Source organism: Chanodichthys erythropterus, chromosome 8 (genome assembly GCF_024489055.1).
Source record: "Chanodichthys erythropterus isolate Z2021 chromosome 8, ASM2448905v1, whole genome shotgun sequence".
NCBI lineage: Eukaryota > Metazoa > Chordata > Actinopteri > Cypriniformes > Xenocyprididae > Chanodichthys > Chanodichthys erythropterus.
The window spans coordinates 5,903,547-5,923,913 of NC_090228.1; the positions used below are offsets into that span (position 1 = coordinate 5,903,547).

The 20,367-nt window shown below is 36.7% G+C and overlaps 1 protein-coding gene across 7 annotated transcripts in view; it reads right to left on the reverse strand.

The window, feature by feature from the left end:
* The window catches only part of erc1b (ELKS/RAB6-interacting/CAST family member 1b), a 231,700-nt gene that overhangs the window by 178,782 nt on the left and 32,551 nt on the right, over positions 1–20,367 (reverse strand). For 3 of the 7 annotated variants that reach the window (XM_067391594.1, XM_067391592.1, XM_067391598.1), the window contains exons 3-8: positions 17,446–17,862; positions 14,654–14,728; positions 11,884–12,039; positions 10,406–10,498; positions 8,263–8,430; positions 6,463–6,630 (exon numbers count right to left, since the gene is read on the reverse strand). In XM_067391594.1, the coding sequence (XP_067247695.1) occupies positions 6,463–6,630; positions 8,263–8,430; positions 10,406–10,498; positions 11,884–12,039; positions 14,654–14,728; positions 17,446–17,862 (1,077 nt within the window). The remainder of the gene's footprint in view (positions 1–6,462; positions 6,631–8,262; positions 8,431–10,405; positions 10,499–11,883; positions 12,040–14,653; positions 14,729–17,445; positions 17,863–20,367) is intronic. The other 4 variants (XM_067391595.1, XM_067391593.1, XM_067391597.1 and 1 more) reach the window with 2 other exon arrangements.

Here is a 20,367-nt window from a genome sequence, read left to right on the forward strand (position 1 = left end):
AAGGATCATGTGACACTGAAGACTGGAGTAATGATGCTGAAAATTCAGTTTTGGCATCACAGGAATAAATTACATTTTAAAATATATTCAAATAGAAAATTATTATTTTAAATGGCAATAATATTTCACAAAAAAAAATGTTTCACTGCATTTTTGATTAAATAAATGCAGCTTTGGTGAGCATGAAAGAATACTTTAAAAACATCTTTATTTGTATTTTGTACAATATTAATTCATTTAAATGCATAATTAAATTACACATAATAAATACAAAATATAAAATTTATAGATTTAATAAAAAATAAGGCCCATTATTGCAATAACAAAATACATTCAATCAAATTTCAAAGTACAGTACTGGTATTAATTTTATTTCATTTTCAGTTATGTTTTATTTGCATTTTTATAATGTATAAAACAAGCATGTTAATAAAGGACTTTGAAACTGAAAAGTCTGAGAAACGGGATGAGAGAAGGGGGGGGGTGGAGGAGGAGGAGGAAGTGTCGATTAATTAGAAACTTCTGTAGAACTTCTTTCCCCCAATTAAGTGGAAAGCAGAGAGGATCTTTCTCTCGCTCTCTATCAGACTGTTAGGGGCTTAAGACTCTTGCCCTTTTGATGTGGGGTTTATCATTATTTTAACACAAGGCACTTATTAGCATGTGCCCTCTTAAAGCTCCATGCTCTCTGTCTGTGTGCCGGTGTCTTTCTCTCTCTCGCTCAACTGAAGGATGGTAACAAACAATGTAAGAGGCTCTTTCTCAGCGAGAAGATCACAACTCAGACCCGACACGCTCTGTTTAAGAGGCTTTCCTTGTGGTGCTAAGCCTGTTAGCCTTCTTCAACCCCTTAGCCGTCGAAAAGAAGGGGGGAAAAAAAGCACACAAATGTTCTGCGTTCTGAACCAGCCTTAAAAAGTGTAGCAAATTGGAAGTTCTTCATCCACTGGGGAGGTTCAGGGGTTAGTGAATGTTCAGGGTTTACGCCAAACCCTCTTTGAATGTGCATGGGGACATCCTTCGATGAAATACTGGAATATGATACACTTGATAATACATGTTGAAACGTTACTCGTGTGGTGAGTCATTGTTAATGAAGTAAAATTCTCAGTATTACTGGAGCGAAAATGAAAAATGTCCCTCTAAACTAAGTCTCAGCCGATCAAAGAACGCTCTATGGATTTTAAAATAAAATACATTATAATATTTGCAGATTCCTTCACTGTAAAAAAAAAAAAAAATCTTCATGATTTGTCACAACATTTTTCTTTTGTCAAATCAACTTAGATAATTAATGTTGTTCAGATAACATAATATTTTGAGTTTCTGTTGATTAAATCAATCGCTTGTATTGTATTAACTCAAATTTTTAATTTCACAAACTCAACATTTTAAGGCGACCAGGTAACTTTAAGTTAAACCAACAATTCTTTTTTACAGTTTTTGTTACATCTGAAACTAATTGTTTGTCGTGTTTTAATGCATTATACTTTCTAAGGGTTTGTTCAATTAATAGATAAGTATTATAATGAGTTAATTTTAAATGAGACCATTAAAACTGCATTACGGGGCATAATTAATGCATTAAAAACACTTTTATAATGCATATAAAGGGTTTAAGTAAATCACCAATGCTGCAAAAAATACATTAAAAACTGTAACATTGTGAAATATTACAATGCGTTTTCTATTTTTATATATTTTTAATATATTTTACATTTTCAGCATCATTACTCCATTCTTCAGTGTCACATGATCCTTCATAAATCATTCTAATATGCTGATTTGCTGCTCAAATTATTATAAATGTTGAAAACAGTCACTTTGATCAATTTAATGCATTCTTGCTGAATAAAAGCATTCATTTCTTTTGAACGGTAGTGCAGTCCACTGTACTTTGATGAAAGTTTTATGTCATCAAGGTGTCATGTTTGTTCAAAAGTTAGCAGGCTGAATACTTCTAAGAGAAAAATTGTTGCTGGAATTGCTAAAGTTTGTGAGGTTCATGACATGTTTCATGTTTCTTAATAAAAGTGTTTTGCAAGAACCTCAAATGTCCTGGATTGTGTTTCAAAGCTTGCCAACAAATTCCTTGAGCAACGCTGAATATTGGGTGTTTATTACATCCGAATGGAGCGAAACTCTGACCACAAAATCAACAAACAGGTTTAGTTTCTTTGGTGTTTTCTGCAGAACAGGATTTATTGTTTCAAACTAAGATGTAATATGCCGATAATCTCAATCCTATTTTTCTTAATTGCAATCCTAAATGGATTTAATAATGATACAAATCTCCAGACATGGAAAGTTTATGGTAAAAAACATCCCAGAAGCCCACCCCTAGCGCTGCCCATGTTCATCCACAAGACAAAGTGTCTCTGACGACCCTCTCATGCCAAACAGAGCTGTTCTCCATCAAGACGTTCGACTCGAGTTTACATACTTGAGCGAGTTCTGCTGAACTGTGTCTTGTATTCCGCCCTCCTCGCATTAACAAATGTTATTTTCTGCAGCCTGTCCTGCCGTGAACTTGCGAAAGAATTCCTATCCAAACCGCTGTTTTCAATATTTAGTTCGGCCGCTTCCACTGCGGATCTGTCTGCCACCTTATCTGACAGTTGCAAATTAAATTATCGTTATTTTCCAGGCTGTTAAAGGGTAAGTGTTCAGTTAAACACAAAACATCGAATATAAACAAAGAGAGAAAAGAGTGGCCCGAAACTCTCGGCTGCTGCTGAAAGAGGTGTTTTGCTCTGTTCAGCGTGCACTCGCTCACATCCGCAAACGGTGCCACTGAGAAGGCAGAGAGCTCCACACTTGAACCAGAGCCGCTGGGAAAACAATTACAAAGCCAAACAGCTCAGAGAGGGAGAAAAAAATGATGTCGAGACATTAAAGGAGAGTGCGAGAAAAAAGAAACGAGCCCAGGCTAGGCCTCCTCTGAGAACGAATGCATACATCACAAGACATTGTGTATCTATTCATTTACTCACTTATATACACAGACACACTCAGTCTAGGAAAGCTCATTTTCGTACACGTAATTGTAACAGTGCTATGTGTTGTTTGAAAAAACTAAATGGTGTAGCTTTTTTAGGGAACATATTCTACACTTTTTAGTATTTTATTTTTCCCTAAAGTCTACTTGTAATGTTTTTAACATCAACAGTTTTATTTTTTTACATTATATTTTCCACTCTCACTAACATTCGAAATGTAACAGGCTTTTTTGCGACTTAATCTCACAGAATTCTACATGCAAATGAGCTTTGGTATGATTGGCTAACGCTTCCCTAAACAGTGCACACATCATTCATCAGGGCGGGTCAAGTTTCTAAATAATGAACATGCATTCTTATGTAAATGTAGGCAGTCTTATGTTAATGAGCTGATGGTTGAGATGCCAAAATCATGATTATTTCTGTATCACCTGCTTTTCAACTACATTTCCATAAACTTGGTGAACTGAGGAAGTTTAGTCACCATTATAAAAGTAAACTATGCAATGATATTGTTCATGATATGTCCCCAAAAAAAAAAAAAAAAAAAAAAGATAAACGACTTCCACTGAGAAAAAAAAAAAAATTCCCAGAAATGATTACATCACTTGGAGCTTAAGTCTGCGCAGTAGTGATCCTGATGTGGAGCTGTGTTAATATTATCTCATAATTTGGCAGCAGGTATATTAGGCTGCCTTCACTCCAAGACCTGACACACGGATCCATCATACTGTTAAATATGCATCTTCTTTCTCAACTCTTTACATTGATTTATAACATAACCGACTGTTTACATGAATACTCGCCAAGACCGGCATTATTACACTATTTTGTGTGTATTTGACTGTTTAAGTGCAATAATCAGCAAAAAAGTACTCAATTTAGTACTGAGAGGTGGCTTTATGTGTGCACACTTTGGGCATGAGCACAAAATCTGCAGGAATGAAATTCGGTGCAATCCCACGCCGAAATTCAAACCCTGTAACATTAACAATAATCATCTGGAGCAAATGAAACAAGTGAGTGAAGAGAGGCGGGTTTGTGTGTCAACTAGCTGTCAGAGAGATGAGAGTGAGAAAGCACAGCTGGTATCGTGCATCTATTCTGCCGAAAATGAGTAGAGCATTTCAGATATTTCAGTATCGATATGTAGCGAAAATTCAATATTTTTGACACTACATTGCACTTAGTTTATTATTTCAGATGTCTTTTTAACACTACAATTGAAAAATGTATATATTATTTATAAAATTCAACCTGCCACAGTGGGTAGTAGGAGTGACTGCGTTACATGCCACTGCTGGCAGTTAGTGGGTGTTAATGTCAAGCCATGGATACACCCCATTTTTATAGCATCAAATAACTAACTAAAACCAAACTTATTGGAAAAACAAACACTTAAACATAAGTCAACGTGATAAAAACTACCTAAAAACGACAGAAACGTCTTTATTGAAGAGTAATCAGATTTTTTTTAGTTTGGTTCGCGTCCCATTCGTTTACACGGAGAGGGCGGGGTTTATGATCTATACTGCAGCCAGCCACCAGAGGGCCAATCAAAATATTTTGGCTTCACTCTTCAGGATGTGTGCGACAAACTTGAAATATCCCCTTTAACAGGACAGAAGGTTTCTAAAAATGTGAAATGATGCGTATGTGCTAGTTTTTCCTAGCTGGATGTAATACTGCTTCCTACAGTCTCTCATTTTCTCGTGTTTGACCCGTGTGTTGAATGGTGTCCTGTTGAGCAGCCCCATGCATACCTTCATAGCACTGTCTCAATGTGTTATGGCCATTAGGAACAACTCTGGGGCAATACAGAACGGCTCAGGCACTATAATGGAAACTAAATGTTTCTCTTTCTGTGGCTTGGGAGAGCACTTGGCTCCAAAAAAAAGTTCATTGTGCCCCCGATGACTCTGAGAGGCTTTCAGACTCAAACTGTGAAGAGAAGCAAAGCGGTTGAGACGAAAAGGAAACGAAAACAGCCAAAATAGAAACAAAGCGATTACGAGAAAGATCAGACAATGATGAGAAAGTGTCAGGTCTTTATATTAGAGACACTCTCAAATAAAACCTGGGCTTTTTCCCAAAACAGCAAGTACGCAAGCATGATTTTACGCTGTTTATAAGTGATGTAAATAGAGCTCTCTTATTTTTACTAAAATTTGCTTGAAAACTATTGATGATATTCACAACTTTGGATACTGGACAATAATTAATAAAGAATCTTGGGGGAAAAAGCAAGCATTTGCCATTAAAGCGATATCCTAAAGGTCTGAATTTGAAAAAAAAAAAAAAAAAAAAAAAAAAAAAAAAAAAAATTTACAATCTTAAAAGGTCTTCCAGGATAGCGATTATCCATCAAAAGCCACTTCCTGTAAACGATGAGTGAATTCAAAGGGGTACAGCTATTAGCCATTCAAGCAAACATACTTCAGTTCTACTTTATAGCAAATGATCCATTTGCTTTTTTTGGGAAACTTAGTCGTAAAATAACATATGACACAAGTTACAGCGATCTTAGGAGCATGATTTGCAACATTATCCCTGGAATGTCCATTAGAGAGATGCACAACTTCCTGTTTTCCCAATAAAGGTGAGCTCACGGTGGGTTGTGTGCACTCAGACTATCCCTAAGTCAAGATTAATGAGGCAGCGGACGGGGGGCTTGTTTGCACAGCCTATGATCTCAGCGCAGAAGAACTGAAACTGATAGTCGGATGTGACCGCCGAAGCATTGCCTCATGGGAGGACCAGCCACGGCCAGCCGGGTCACCATGGAAACATCCTCTGACAGCCTCAAAGAGTACGGCATGACAAGCTCGAAACATGTCAGTGATAGCTTTGACTTGTGTGCCGATTTCTGTCAAAGTTTGTATATTGTGGAATGAAGTTCAAAGCTGCACCCTAAATACTGACGATGAAAAGCGATGTCGGCGGTAACGGCGAAAGCTACGGCTTCCTGTGTATCCAACATGCGTTCGAGGTAGAAGCAAACAGCTGTTGCATGGATATGAAAGATGCAGAACAGACATATAAACCCTGGCGCCCGCTGTTAGCCTGAGGTTAACGGCCTGTGTGTGTCATTTCTGAGAACAGGAGACTCCGTCGCCATCACAAACACAACTTTTCCCTACTTTTAGAAATCATAAATTTACACAGAGGGATATTTGGTGAGGCTGGTTTCGTGCATTTCGCCAGAACTCATTAAACGTGGCCTAACAGTGCCATCTATGTTCAGGAGGAGGAATTACATGCGTTTGAAGGGCGCGCCGATGTTGACGAATGCATACGCTACCGCAATGCTTCTGCTGGGATCCCTGAAAAGGTATGTGTCGAACACAAAGTTTCATTTACTGCCAAAAGCTTGAAACCATCCAATTTTAAGTATAATAAACAATTTCGGTACGGTTTTGATGTACAACTGTTGTTTTGAGAACTGCTGCGCCACGGCCTTTACCTTCTTCTGCAGCACGTTGACCTTGCGTTCCTTGACGTCAAGCATGTCTTTGAGGTCGTGAATTTCTCCGTTGAGCGTTCCCTTCTCCTCTGACATTTCCTGAATCTGCTTGCTCTTTTTATTAAGCGTGGTCTCCTTCTCTTCCAGACGTAAACGCAGAGCATCGACCTGAAATGCACACAGGCACAAAATTCATACAGATGCATGACCTGACACTAAATGTACATTAAAGCACCATTATTCATGACAATGTGCAGGAACAGTCTAATACTTGGCCAGTTAGGGCACATTAACCGTCAGCTAAACTCCATGAATCACATGCTGGCACTGGTAACACTGGATTATGATAAAAAGTGTGATGATAGACTAACTACAGAATTAAAAGCACACACAAAGAAGCCATTCATGCCCCAGCAACATCTCAACTGCCTAACTACATGTTTGATACAACAGTGCCCCCTGACGGTCAGACAGGAAAACTGCAGGAAATACAATTGGTTTCCATCATCAAAAAAGACAAAAAGAAACATTATTACTTTACAGGGGATTTTAAAAAGCTTTATGTTCAGAGTGTAATATACATAAAATGTAATTTATTAAATATATTATTGTATTGTAATTATTTTATAAATCTATAGTAGTTTGGTATTTTTAGTATTGCTAGTTCATTAACTGGTACGCTTGTTGATCATATACATGTTTTATGCCTTTTATGCAAACATTTGATTTGTTTTGTGATGTACACAGCATTGAGGAAAATTACTTTTAGAAGTAATGCATCACAAATATTGTGTTACTCCCTAAAAAAAGTAACCAATTACTTTTTATGCTTGTTTGGTTTTTTTAATAACAAAAAAAAAAAAAGTAAAATTTTTGGCAAATGTAAAGACACTTTCACACCAAAAGTTAAACGAATAAGCCCTTAGGGAACAGTAGAGGGCGCAGCTCAAACAAACCTTTAAGCTAAGCTGCCATTCTGGATTACAGAAGAAAAAGACGTAGGAGAAGCAAGCTAAACATCTGAAGTCATTTTTGCTTCTTAGTATGGTTAATTTGGATCAACAAAAGTCAGCAGCAAAGACACTGGTTAATCAGATATTAATCAGATACATCATATACATCAGATATTTCATTGTAAATTTTAAATTACTTTACAAGTACTTGGATAAAGTAATCTCGTTACGTTACTTGCGTTACTTGTAATGCATTACACTGGATGTACACAACACTGCTGCTAAGAATTATGCCGATTTAAATTGTTCTTGCATTTTCTTCCCATCTTTTTGTATAAGTTTTAAAAATAATTTATATTTAGATCGATTTGCTAATGAATGATTCAGCCCACTTTATCATGTTTGACCATCGTTGCAATTCACTCAGAAATTGAACATTGTAGTAGCTTGAACAAGAAAAACTGATATTCACTATAATTTCCATGATTTTTTTTTTTTTTTTTTTTTTAACAAATGTGTACATAAAAGTATGGAAAACATACATTTAAAAAAATCCCCTGATCCTGATATCAATTACAGTAGTTATCTTGGATAAGATAATAAAGTTATCTAGCTGGATAACTAGAATTGTGACAATGACTTGGAAGCAAAAGTCAGAAAGGGTAGGGAAAACATTATAAATCTCAGTATGGCATCATTTTCCAACAAAACTTCTTTCTTGAAAGACAGTTTGGTAGAAAAATAATCCATCAAGAACTTAAAGAAATTCCCATCTTTGTAAATTCTAGATTACTTTTATCCAACCATGCTATACAATGCCAATTCATTGCCATAAAGCAACTCTTACCTCAGTCTGCAGGATGGCAGCGCGCTGCTCTTTAGCAGTGAGAGACTCTTTGAGTACATCAATGTGCTGTTTGCTGTCAGAAAACTGATTGGTGAGCGTCTCCAGTTTAGTCTGCAGGCCCAAGAGTTCAGTGTCCTTCCGGGACAAATCCTGCTTCACCTGGTCAATCTGTGCAAGACAAACACTCAGTCTGAATGTGTGGAAAACTCTGCAGAAAACTGCTTCAAACCAGACCGTAAAGCTCTGGTGAAACACATTTCCCCTAAAACACCTCCATCGGATGCAAACGCAGCAATACAGGATGAAATCTGTAGTCTCAGGTCTGATATGAGAACAATCATTGGAAATTTCGATTTATACCAAGTGTGAACCCTGATCCGAGACCAATTAAAACTTGTTGAATTAGACACCTCAAACAGGCACAGCATTACCAGGTTTTAGCAAATAGCAATTCCTTTGAAGAGAAGATGTATTGAGCTTAAAAGGGGTGAAAATGATCACATAATGCTCAGCCAGGTGCTTTCCACACAAAAATAAATCATCAACAAAATGCTCAAGATACACAAGCATCTGAATTAAGTACAAATTTAAATCCATTTTTACACACAGACAGTAAACAAAGAGTTAAGACACTATAAAACAGACAAGTGTTCATCTGCAATGTAAAAGACAAACATCACAGTCTTGACACATTCCCAGCATGCACTGGGGCAGCTGTAGCAGGTTAGCACGGCCTAAAGCTGTAACTCTATTGACTGCCAGTCACCCTAGTGAAAAAAGGCGTGCGCAGGCACAGGAGATGGCGAGAGAGAGTGATAGAGAGAGACAGACTCAAGCCTCGTGGACATTAGTGCTCTCAGCTCTACTCCGACCAGCGCTACAAACAAGAGGGAGAGGTGAAGAGGGAAAGAGAGTCGGGTGAAAAGCACCGTGGGAGTCTAGAGTGGCATCCGACCTCTCAGCACAGCACTGGGCGACTCTGCTTTCCTGATCAGAGAAACCTTGGAACTGAACCACTGCCGCCCACTCATCCTGCTATTATGACCACAGGCGGCCACTGATAAGAAGTCGAGACTCAAAAGCTAATATTTTTCAACAGTTCCCTTCACCGCCCTAAACCTTTTCCACCGTTCCCTCCCTTCGCCCAACACTGATCATACTGTCAAATGATGCTACTGTTTGTATTTGCGTCCAGAAGCACATTTCTCATGAATTCTTTAGTCAGTGGAATATCGTGTTCTATTCAAATTGAATTTAGTATGGAAAAAATTACTGGGATGGTCAATCAGTATAAAAAGCCTATGGGATGCACTTATGCAGAACACTTGACCGATACCAATAGCCAATAGTCATTTTTAAACAAACTATTACAAAATGTTTTTGCTAAATGAAATAAAGCTGAAATTTAAATTAATTAAAGAAATGTTACCTTTGGCAACTAACTGTTTAACTTGAACAAAAGTTCTAAAATTACTAAAATAAAAATAAATTAAAGCTGCAGAGAAATAAATAAATAAATAAATAAATAAATAAATAAATAAATAAATAAAAAATGTCCAATACCAAAATTTCGCATTTTAGCACTTCCGGTTCCATCATGTCTAAGTCAATGGATTTTTTTGAATGGGATTTTGGTTAAATGGCTGAAATAAGGTCTGTGGTGAACACAAGCTCAAGACACTTACCCCACTCGTGATTGAAAATGGCAGTTGCTAACAAGTGGCTAAATGGGACTACAGACGCAGTCAGGGAGATTAGACGTCATCACGCCGAACAGGTAAACTCAGTCCGCTTTTACAGCCTCATTATGTTTATAATTGTGCACTTAATACTATTGTAACTCAAACATTCTGGGAAAACTGAAAGAGTGCTGGCGACGTTGAAACTGTGCATCCGTGGTGTACTTCATTTATGGTCTACCTTTAGCTTTTTACTTCTGGCAACTGAATTTCTCTAAAACATTATCTTGATGGACATAATGTGTAAGTATCATAAACTTTTTTTTTTTTTTGCGATAATCCAAAAGCTTTTCTGAGGTTAGCGAGAATCAGAACCCTATCTGAGGTTTGAATGGGCGACACGTTCTCTCTGGTGAGGGAAGCAGAGCTGTGCGTGTTCTAAGCCGGTTCTCTGGGTGTCTTACGGCAGAGACCTCTTGCTGCAGCTCAGCCGCCCGCTTTTTCAGCTCCTCGCCCTGGGCTTCACTCTGAGCCAGCTCGTCCTTCAGTTGCTCTACCTGTCAGGAGAGGGCGCCATTACTGCAACAACAACCAATCACCATCCACCAGCTCGCATGCACGGCCTGCGCCCCATCAAACATCACCCACGTTCATGTGATGTCGTCAGCATTACTAAACCAATCAGCATTCACCGCACAGGCCATGCGGTTATGATTTAGCCATTTAGCTGCAATTAAATGTCTTTAAAAAGGATATGTTTAAAGTCCCCCTGTGGTGAAATTAAGTTTTTAATGTTGTTTATTTGTCTATGTGGTGTTTTTAATGTGCTTTAAGACAAACCATGTGGAAATTCATCAGTCAACACATTGCTGAGTATTTTCTCTTTAAAACTGCAGTGACTGGTGTAAATCGCTGGTGTTTCTTACGTCACAAACTACCCTGTAACCAATCACGTCAATGTGCCGGCAGGCTTTAGCATATCATTAACTGACCGCGCAAGGGAGTCTCAGAAGAAGCCAGGTTATCCCGATATATTTTTCTATTGATATGAAAAATCGGGTAGATTTAGCAATATAGCGGGTGTATGATGTATTTTATGATGTTATGATGAACTATATGCCTTTCTCCACCGACGTTCTGAGCTGTTCAAAGCGTTTGTAACGAGATTGATTTTCAGAAGGCAGCTGTCTGACTGACATGGTGAACGGGAACATGGTTTGTGTAACATAAGCAACACATTATTAGCTGTTTGATAACGTAGTCAAGCAAAAGGTTAATCATATTAATTACTGTTATGTGTTCAACGTTGTAAAAAGTGATCTCATTGTGAAGCATTTACCTCAGTAAGTTGACCGAGTGGATGTCTGAGCTCGTGCAAGTGAATGGAGGCGGAGCTAATTATCATATTCATAGATCCGCATATATTAAATGAGGCAAGGGTGTAGAGTTACTATTTTAAGGCATAAAGTTTTTTTTTTTCACAGGAAAAAAATGTTTAAATATGTCATTTGTGATCAAAGATGAGTTTTAAGGGATAAAATTTTTGACTACAGGGGGACGTTAAAAGGAGAACAGTTTCCTTAAGAAAAATATTATACATAAAATTAATAATATAATAAAATAAATTAAAATAAAGATGATAAAAGTAAAAATATAAAAACAAATTAACATTGTAATAGGTCAATATAAAAGTTAGTAATGATAATAAAATAATAATACGATGAAGAAGTTATCAAGACAACTTTGACCATATAAAATTAAAATTTAGACAAACTTATGCTTATTGATCTAGTTGTGATGCACACCATTTCATAAAACTGCACCACAATATTCCAACTAATATTCAACACCAACCCAAATCTGTGATCAAATACACGACCTGCTCTGGTTAAAAAAGCACCGTAACAAAACAGTAGTAATGCCCATGAGCCACAGGTTCTACCTTATTCTTCATGAACTTGGAGTGACTGCGGTAGACCTCCATCTGTTTCATCTCCTCCTCTCTCTCCTCTGTGCTGAGAGCCCCGTTTGACTTGAGCATCTGTATCTCATCCTCCAGATCCCGCAGACTGCGCTCCAGAGAACTGATCTTAGAGTCCTGCAGAGATCAGAGAGATGTTTGAGGCAGAGGAATGGAGAACAAGGTGCAACGCTTTCAGTGTCCTTCCTAAGGAGTCAGTTGCTTATACAGAAGTGTTTTAAACATGAATCAATCCTGAAATCTAATATACCATTTAAGACACTAGTGTAAACGAACAAAATTGCAACAGTAAAGATCACTTTCAATCATGTTTTTCCAAACACTCCCTCATAAACCTAAAAATACCATTTAAAGTATAATAAACTGTTAAATTATTGGTGTTTTTAAAGGTTTCAAGTGAAAAGGTATAAATTAAATGTTAAAATAGAGGAAATGAGCATTCGATATTAAATATCCAATACCGGTGGGTTGATACCAGTAAATTTAAATGATTTGATAACTGATATGGTACAGACACTGTATACTGTGCATCTCTACAAATCTCTGCTATAAAAACTGTTAAAATACAATTTTATAGGGAAAACTCTTCAAATGTGTCTACTTATAAACCGGACAAATCCAGTAAGTTTGGGGATATTTCAATGCATTTATTTGATCCAAAATACAATAAAAACTTTAATAGTATGAAATAATATTTGATATTTAATATATGATCATACAGTGGGCACAAAAGTATTCAGACCCCCTTAATTTTTTCACTCTGTTATACTGCAGCCATTTGCTAAAATCTTTTAAGTTCATTTTTTTCCTCAATGTACACACAGCACCATATATTGACAGAAAAACACAGAATTGTTGACATTTTTGCGGTGAAATATCACATGGTCCTAAGTATTCAGACCCTTTGCTGTGACACTCATATATTTAACTCAGGTGCTGTCCATTTCTTCTGATCATCCTTGAGATGGTTCTACACCTTCATTTGAGTCCAGCTGTATTTGATTATATTGATTGGACTTGATTAGGAAAGCCACACACCTGTCTATATAAGACCTTACAGCTCACAGTGCATGTCAGAGCAAATGAGAATCATGAGGTCAAATGAACTGCCTGAAGAGCTCAGAGACAGAATTGTGGCAAGGCCCAGATCTGGCCACGGTTACAAAAAAATTTCTGCTGCACTTAAGGTTCCTAAGAGCACAGTGGCCTCCATAATCCTTAAATGGAAGACATTTGGGATGACCAGAACCCTTCCTAGAGCTGGCTGTCCGGCCAAACTGAGCTATCGGGGGAGAAGAGCCTTGGTGAGAGATAAAGAAGAACCCAAAGATCACTTTGGCCGAGCTCCAGAGATGCAGTCGGGAGATGGGAGAAAGCCCTCCACCAGTCGGGGCTTTATGGCAGAGTTTCCCAACGGAAGCCTCTCCTCAGTGCAAGACACATGAAAAAACACCTGAAGGACTCCAAGATGGTGAGAAATAAGATTCTCTGGTCTGATGAGACCAATATAAAACTTTTTGGTCTTAATTCTAAGCGGTATGTGTGGAGAAAACCAGGCACTGCTCATCACCTGTCCAATACAGTCCCAACAGTGAAGCATGGTGGTGGCAGCATCATGCTGTGGGGGTGTTTTTCAGCTGCAGGGACAGGACGACTGGTTGCAATCGAGGGAAAGATGAATGCGGCCAAGTACAGGGATATCCTGGATGAAAACCTTCTCCAGAGTGCTCAGGACCTCAGACTGGGCCGAAGGTTTACCTTCCAACATGACAATGACCCTAAGCACACAGCTAAAATAACGAAGGAGTGGCTTCACAACAACTCAGTGACTGTTCTTGAATGGCCCAGCCAGAGCCCTGACTTAAACCCAATTGAGCATCTCTGGAGAGACCTAAAAATGGCTGTCCACCAACGTTTACCATCCAACCTGACAGAACTGGAGAGGATCTGCAAGGAGGAATGGCAGAGGATCCCCAAATCCAGGTGTGAAAAACTTTCTTTTTTAATAAATCTGCAAAAATGTCAACAATTCTGTGTTTTTCTGTAAATATGGGGTGCTGTGTGTACATTAATGAGGAAAAAAAATGAACTTGAAATGATTTTAAAATGATTTTAGCAAATGGCTGCAATATAACAAACGCTGAAAAATGTAAGGGGGTCTGAATACTTTCCGTACTCACTGTATATTAATATATGAAACTGTTTTCTATTTTAAAATATTTTAAAATGGGATTTATTTTTGTGATGCAAAGCTGAATTTTCAGCATCATTACTCCAGTCTTCAGTGTCACATGATCCTTCAGAAATCATTCTAATAGCCTGATTTGCTGTTCAAGAAACATTTCTGATTAATATCAATGTTGAAAACAGCTGGGCTGCCTAACATTTTTGTGGAATTTTTTTTTTTTTCAGGATTGTTTGAGTAATAGAAAGTTCAAAAGAACAACATATATTTAAAACAAAAAATCTTTTATAACATTAAAAAATGTCTTTACTGTCACTTTTGATCAATTTAATGTGCCCTTCCTGAATAAAATTAATTTCCTCTTCAAAAGAAAGAAATTCTTACTGACCCCAAACTAAGTAATGTAATTTTACTGACTCAACATGACAGTTTGAGGAATATGAGGCTTTAGCTATTATTATTAAAGGAATATATCTTAGAAAGAACACTAAAGTTTGGGATTTACTCACAATAAACACACACACACACACACACACACACACTTGCCTTCATCTCGATGACAGTCTGCAGGGCTTTGGTTTTGGCAGATTCTGGAGCTCCCTCATATCGTCTATGGAGATCCTGAGAAGAAAACACGAGACGAGGATCATGAGGTGAAACCACAGGATAATAACGGCTCCCGCTACCGCCAGCCATCAGCTGATGAGGATCCATATTATGTCCAGCCCAAACGCTGATGATAAAACAACCCTGACTTCTGATTTTAACAGCTAAATTTCAACCTCAGCACACTGATGTGACTAACTAATTCTGAGGCAGCAGAGACTCTGAGAGTTCTCTGGTTTGAGTGTTTATGCATGACTGAGTCCCTTATGAAAAAGATAATGTACCGAGCAATGACAAAGAGTGAATGCAACTGCAACATCCACTGAACACAAAGAGCCTACACCCTGCGGGCAATTAAAGACATCAAAATCATCATTCAAACACAAAATATGAACACCAAACCCTTTGGAAAGAGAGACCGACATAGAAAAACAGCCATTCATCCACATGTGTGGAGTCACAGAGAGCATATGGGAAGCAGAGAAAGGCTTCAGGGAATTTAACTGTTGAGAGCTGCTGCTGAAAGACACTCATATCTAAAAGAGCTACACATTACTGTCTATTCCAGGATGTTATGACACTGCTAAAATCACAAATGCTCATTAAAAAAAAAAAAAACTTGCAGCCATTTAATCTAATTTGGCTTTGAATGTTAATTACATTAAAGATATGTGAAGAGAAAATAATTCAAAGTGTGATTTAAAGATAAAGATGGTGTCTGAAAGTTGCAGTTTGTGGTTAGTTTGTGTGCATAGTAAATGTACATTTTTGACCAACGTTTTCCAGTTTTGATGTCATTTCTAGTGAGAAATTAGTTTTGTAGTAATTAAGTATTCACTTAGTTATCCCCAAAGCTCGCTCTATTTTGGTGTAGATCATTAAACTATTATGCTGCCTCAGAAATGCCTGCAAAGTCATTGCCTGATAGTAGCGAGGCAATAAGTCAACTGTCAGCTTTCGAACACAGCCATAGTGTGTGTTGATTATGCCATTTCATTAACTGGACACTAGATGTCACTGTTGCCAAAGTTCTGCTATTGGCTCTTGGCTGTCTCAGAAGATGCCTGACAAAAATACCGAGTGAGAATACCAGACAGAACTTCTTACAAAACTACCTAAACCACTATATAACAGTCTCCTGACAGCATTGAATCTCATTCTGAGATGAAAGGATACATACAGGACTAAAACGGCTGCCCAATTCATCAAGCACATAAACTCACATCCCTGTCAGTCCAACTTAATAGCAACTTGCAACCTTTGAGATATGACTGTATTTCTGTCAACAATACATGCCTCTTATTTTACATATAAATCAAAAACCACTATGCTAAAAGCCCATTGGAAACTCCCAAGGGAACCCTTGACTCGAGAGCTAATTCTCTTCCATGTTAAGGATTATAAACTGAACAGCTCTTTTATGCAAAAGATCTGACTGAGAAATGTCAGTTGAACTTGAATAAACATCAATCAGATCCCTCCTCAAGATAAAACTACTAAACTAAATGTGATGAATGCGTCTTCCGCCACATTAACAGTTTTTGCACTCAGCAACATCTGTGTCTCCTTTCATCAATGTTCTTTTCAGTCTCTCCCGTTTCTATAGCAACAAATGTTCAATGCCTTCAATTTGTAACAGGTTTCCCTCTCTCACTCTCCCTCTCTCTCGGTAAGCTTGCTCGTCCGGAGCAGTTTAAAATGACTAATCTATTCTAGAGCCCTTGATTCATCATCAGCATAATTGGGAGTCCTAGCTAAAACATTTTATTGCGAATCATCATCATCATCATCATCATCTATGGAAAAATGACCAAGCATATTTCCTAGAGCAGCTGTTTAATTTGTGCATTTAATGTCAATCCACAACAGTCATTTAAATGTTGCTAAGGTACTAGGTATGGGACTTATGAGCTTCTACAACTTTTGAACTCCTAACTGAACTCCTTTCCACAAATTGATCACAGAAATAAAAACAGTATAAATAAAAATTTTCTCTTAGTCTTATTAAGCACACACAGTAAGTGCAACCATAATCAAAGTACTCTCTCAATATTCAAAGTGCAAACAGAGACCAAATTTTTCTTCAAGCATGATATAGAGCTAAGAGATCATTACAACAGCCCAGCCTAAGATAGCTTTCATATTGGGAGATAATTGCACGCATCAAAATGCGGAGTACTGAAATGACATTTGAATGCCCGCTCGCGTTTTACTTTTGCTTTCAATTTCCCGATCGTGCATACTCTGAATAGTCAGCGGCGGTGCTGAGTGCGCATTCTATAAGATAAGACATTTGTCAGATGCTTTTCGGCTCTGCTGTGGAACGAATCCTCCGCCACGGTCTTGTCAGTCATCTCGTCACTTACTTTCATCACAGGATCAGTGATCTCTGACTCCTGCTGCACTATGTACGACAGCTCATGTTTGATGAGCTGGATGGGATTGAAGCGATCGTTATCGAATTGAATTAAATGGTTTTTATTTCTAGAAAAAGCAAAATGATAGTGGAGGCGTAATGTAAAAGTAGCGGTGGCATATTCTATCCTAATTTCACCCTCACACTGACGGAAATATCGCAAGACTTAGATGAGAAATCTTGTCACATTTTAATCTCGCGAGATCTCATCACACCCCTATAATAGGTGACATTTCCTGCAGTTTTGTAAATGCTTGTCTATTTGGTTGATTAAAGGTTGCATTAGTGTTGTTTAATGGTTCACCAGTGCTCTCACCTCCCTCAGCAAGGATGTTTCCTTCTCCCTTTGCTCCAGAAGGCTTTCCAGGTGATGGATATGCATCTCGGCATCGGCTAGCCTCCGTGTGCGCTCGTGGTCCTCCTCGCTGGCCTTGGCCGACAGCCCTTTGCTCTGCAACATCTCCAGGAGCTTCTTGATGGACTCGTCTCGAGCGCAGAGCGTCTGTTTCTGCGTGTCGATGCGCAGCTCCATCTCCTCCAGAGTCTTCCTCAGGAGGAAGAGTTCCTTGGCCTGCCGCTCATGCTCGCCGTGCAGCCGCTGGAAGTTCTCCTCGGTCAGCTCGGCGGTCAGGGGCTCGCCAGGACGAACGCTGGAGTCCTGCTGGAACAGCTGGTTCAGATCTCTCTGGATCCGCAGCTCGTCCTGGAGGGCCTGGATGGTCATCTGGAGATGCTGCAGAGGAAACAAATGAAGAAGAGATAAGGTCTGCGTAAACAATGCTCTCTTTTCAACATACTAGCAATCCTACAATTCTGGCTGTATTTGATATATGTGATATAATCTTAAAAACAGACATACTAAAACAATATATTAGGTTTGTTAGTTTAATTAATAAAAACTTAGGTTAGACTTTATTTAAAGGTGCCCTTGTTACAGTGTAATTATACAAATAAGTACTGAATAATAGTAAGTAACAACATGTATTTACTATATAATTAGGATTAGGTTTAGGGTTCGTTGCCTGTAATTATGCATAATTTACTGTTATGACTATAGTAAGTACATGTAAGATGTGTAACAGGGACACTGTAAAATAAAGTGTTACCGAAACTTAAAGCTTAAAAACAAATTAATATATAAACAAATAAAAGCAAATAAAAATAAAGTCATAAATGAAAATATAAATAAAAACAAAAATAAAACATAAAAATAAATAAATAGAAACAAAAATAAATTAATCAAAATAAATAAAGCAAATAATTCATAAAACCTAAATAAATATTTACAAAATTAAAAAATAAATAAAAACATAAATAACAAAAATAAATAAGAAATAAAATTAGAAAATCATTCATATATTCATATATATATTCATATATATATATATATATATATATATATATATATATATATATATATATATATATATATATATAAATATAAATATATATATATATATATATATATATACATATTCATATATATATGCATATTCATATTCATATTCATATATATATATATATATATATATATACATATTCATATATATATGCATATTCATATTCATATATATATATATATATATATATATATATATATATATATATATATATATATATATATATATATATATATATATATATATATATATACATATTCATATATATATATACATATTCATATTTATATACATATTCATATTCATATATATATATACATATTCATATTTATATACATATTCATATTTATATATTATTATATATATATATATATATATAATAAATAGAAACAAATAAAAATGAATAAAATGCCTGAATAAATATTTATGTTATTTAAAAAATAAACAAATATAAATAAATAAAAACAAATATAAAATAACTTAAGTAAACAACCAAACACTACTACAAACAACTTGCCTTATTAGTAATTTCCTTAAACCTTGTATGACTCCAGGGATTTCTCTAAACACTGCATCAGCTGTAAGGATCTACTCGGGACACTGAATCTCTGGGGGCTGGAGTGAATTTTAGAGCTCTAAAGACAGATGGCTATTACTTCCACCTGGAGCAGCTCTCTAGAGACCCGAGGTAAATACAGGCCACGCTCTCCAACCTCACCGAACAACAAGTCCCAAAGGAGAGAGATTCATGCTATCTCAGAGAGGACTAAATAAGCAGTTTCGCTGGAACAAGGAGAAGGTAATAGGTGTTCGGGAAGGCCAGAGGGCATGAATTTAAGAATAGTCACTAATATGTCTGCAGTCATCACCATGGTTACTGGCGCCCTTTTCCCTAACATTGTAGGAAAATGTTACAGAAAATTCACAGTATGAATGTGACGACAGTGATGATAATACTATTCATATTTTGTGCATGTTTTTGTCTGATGGATACAGCAACAGGTGCTCCTCCATGAACTTGTGATGTGAGACAGAAGGTGCGCTGTCAATTTCCTTGATACGATAAACCAATTTACATACAAGAAGAGGACAGTATGTTTTTGGCTTGACACTAGACTGTAACTCAAGAAAACACCTGATTCTGTCACGACAAAACAGGCACTTCAGACACATGTCATTCATACAGCACACACACACATACACAATTATAGAGCAATAGGCAAATGAAAAAAGTGAATCATGGTCATCAGTTAGAAGCTTTGAATTATACACACATTTACAGAAAGAGACACTGATGGCTGTATTACTCTGTAAATATTGACTTTATATTCTCAACAGTTTCTAATGGCACCACAGAGACAGAACTCTACATTATTCATTAGTCTCCTCTGGCTGCTGTTATCTCTGTTGTGTGCGCGTTTGGAAAAGAAAGAGTGAGAGAAAGAGACAGAAGGGAGAGAGGTAGAGACAAAGAACAAAGATATAATGTACTTGTATAAGGAATAGTACTTCTTTAATAATTGTCACATTTTACATGTTAACATTTAAATGTAAATGAATAAATAATATCTATAAATAATTAAATAATATTTGTAATTAAATTATTTGCGAATAAATATGTACAAATAAATGTAAAAATAATTAAATGTAAAAAATAAAAACAATAAAATAAATAAATGTAAAAAGCAATAAAGTAAAATAAAATTAAAGATAAAAATAATAAAAATAAATATAAACAATAAATATAAATAAAAATAAATATGAAAATTTAAAAAAATATGAAAAATATAAAAATAAAAGTAAAACACGATAAAGATAAATAAATAAATAAAGATAAA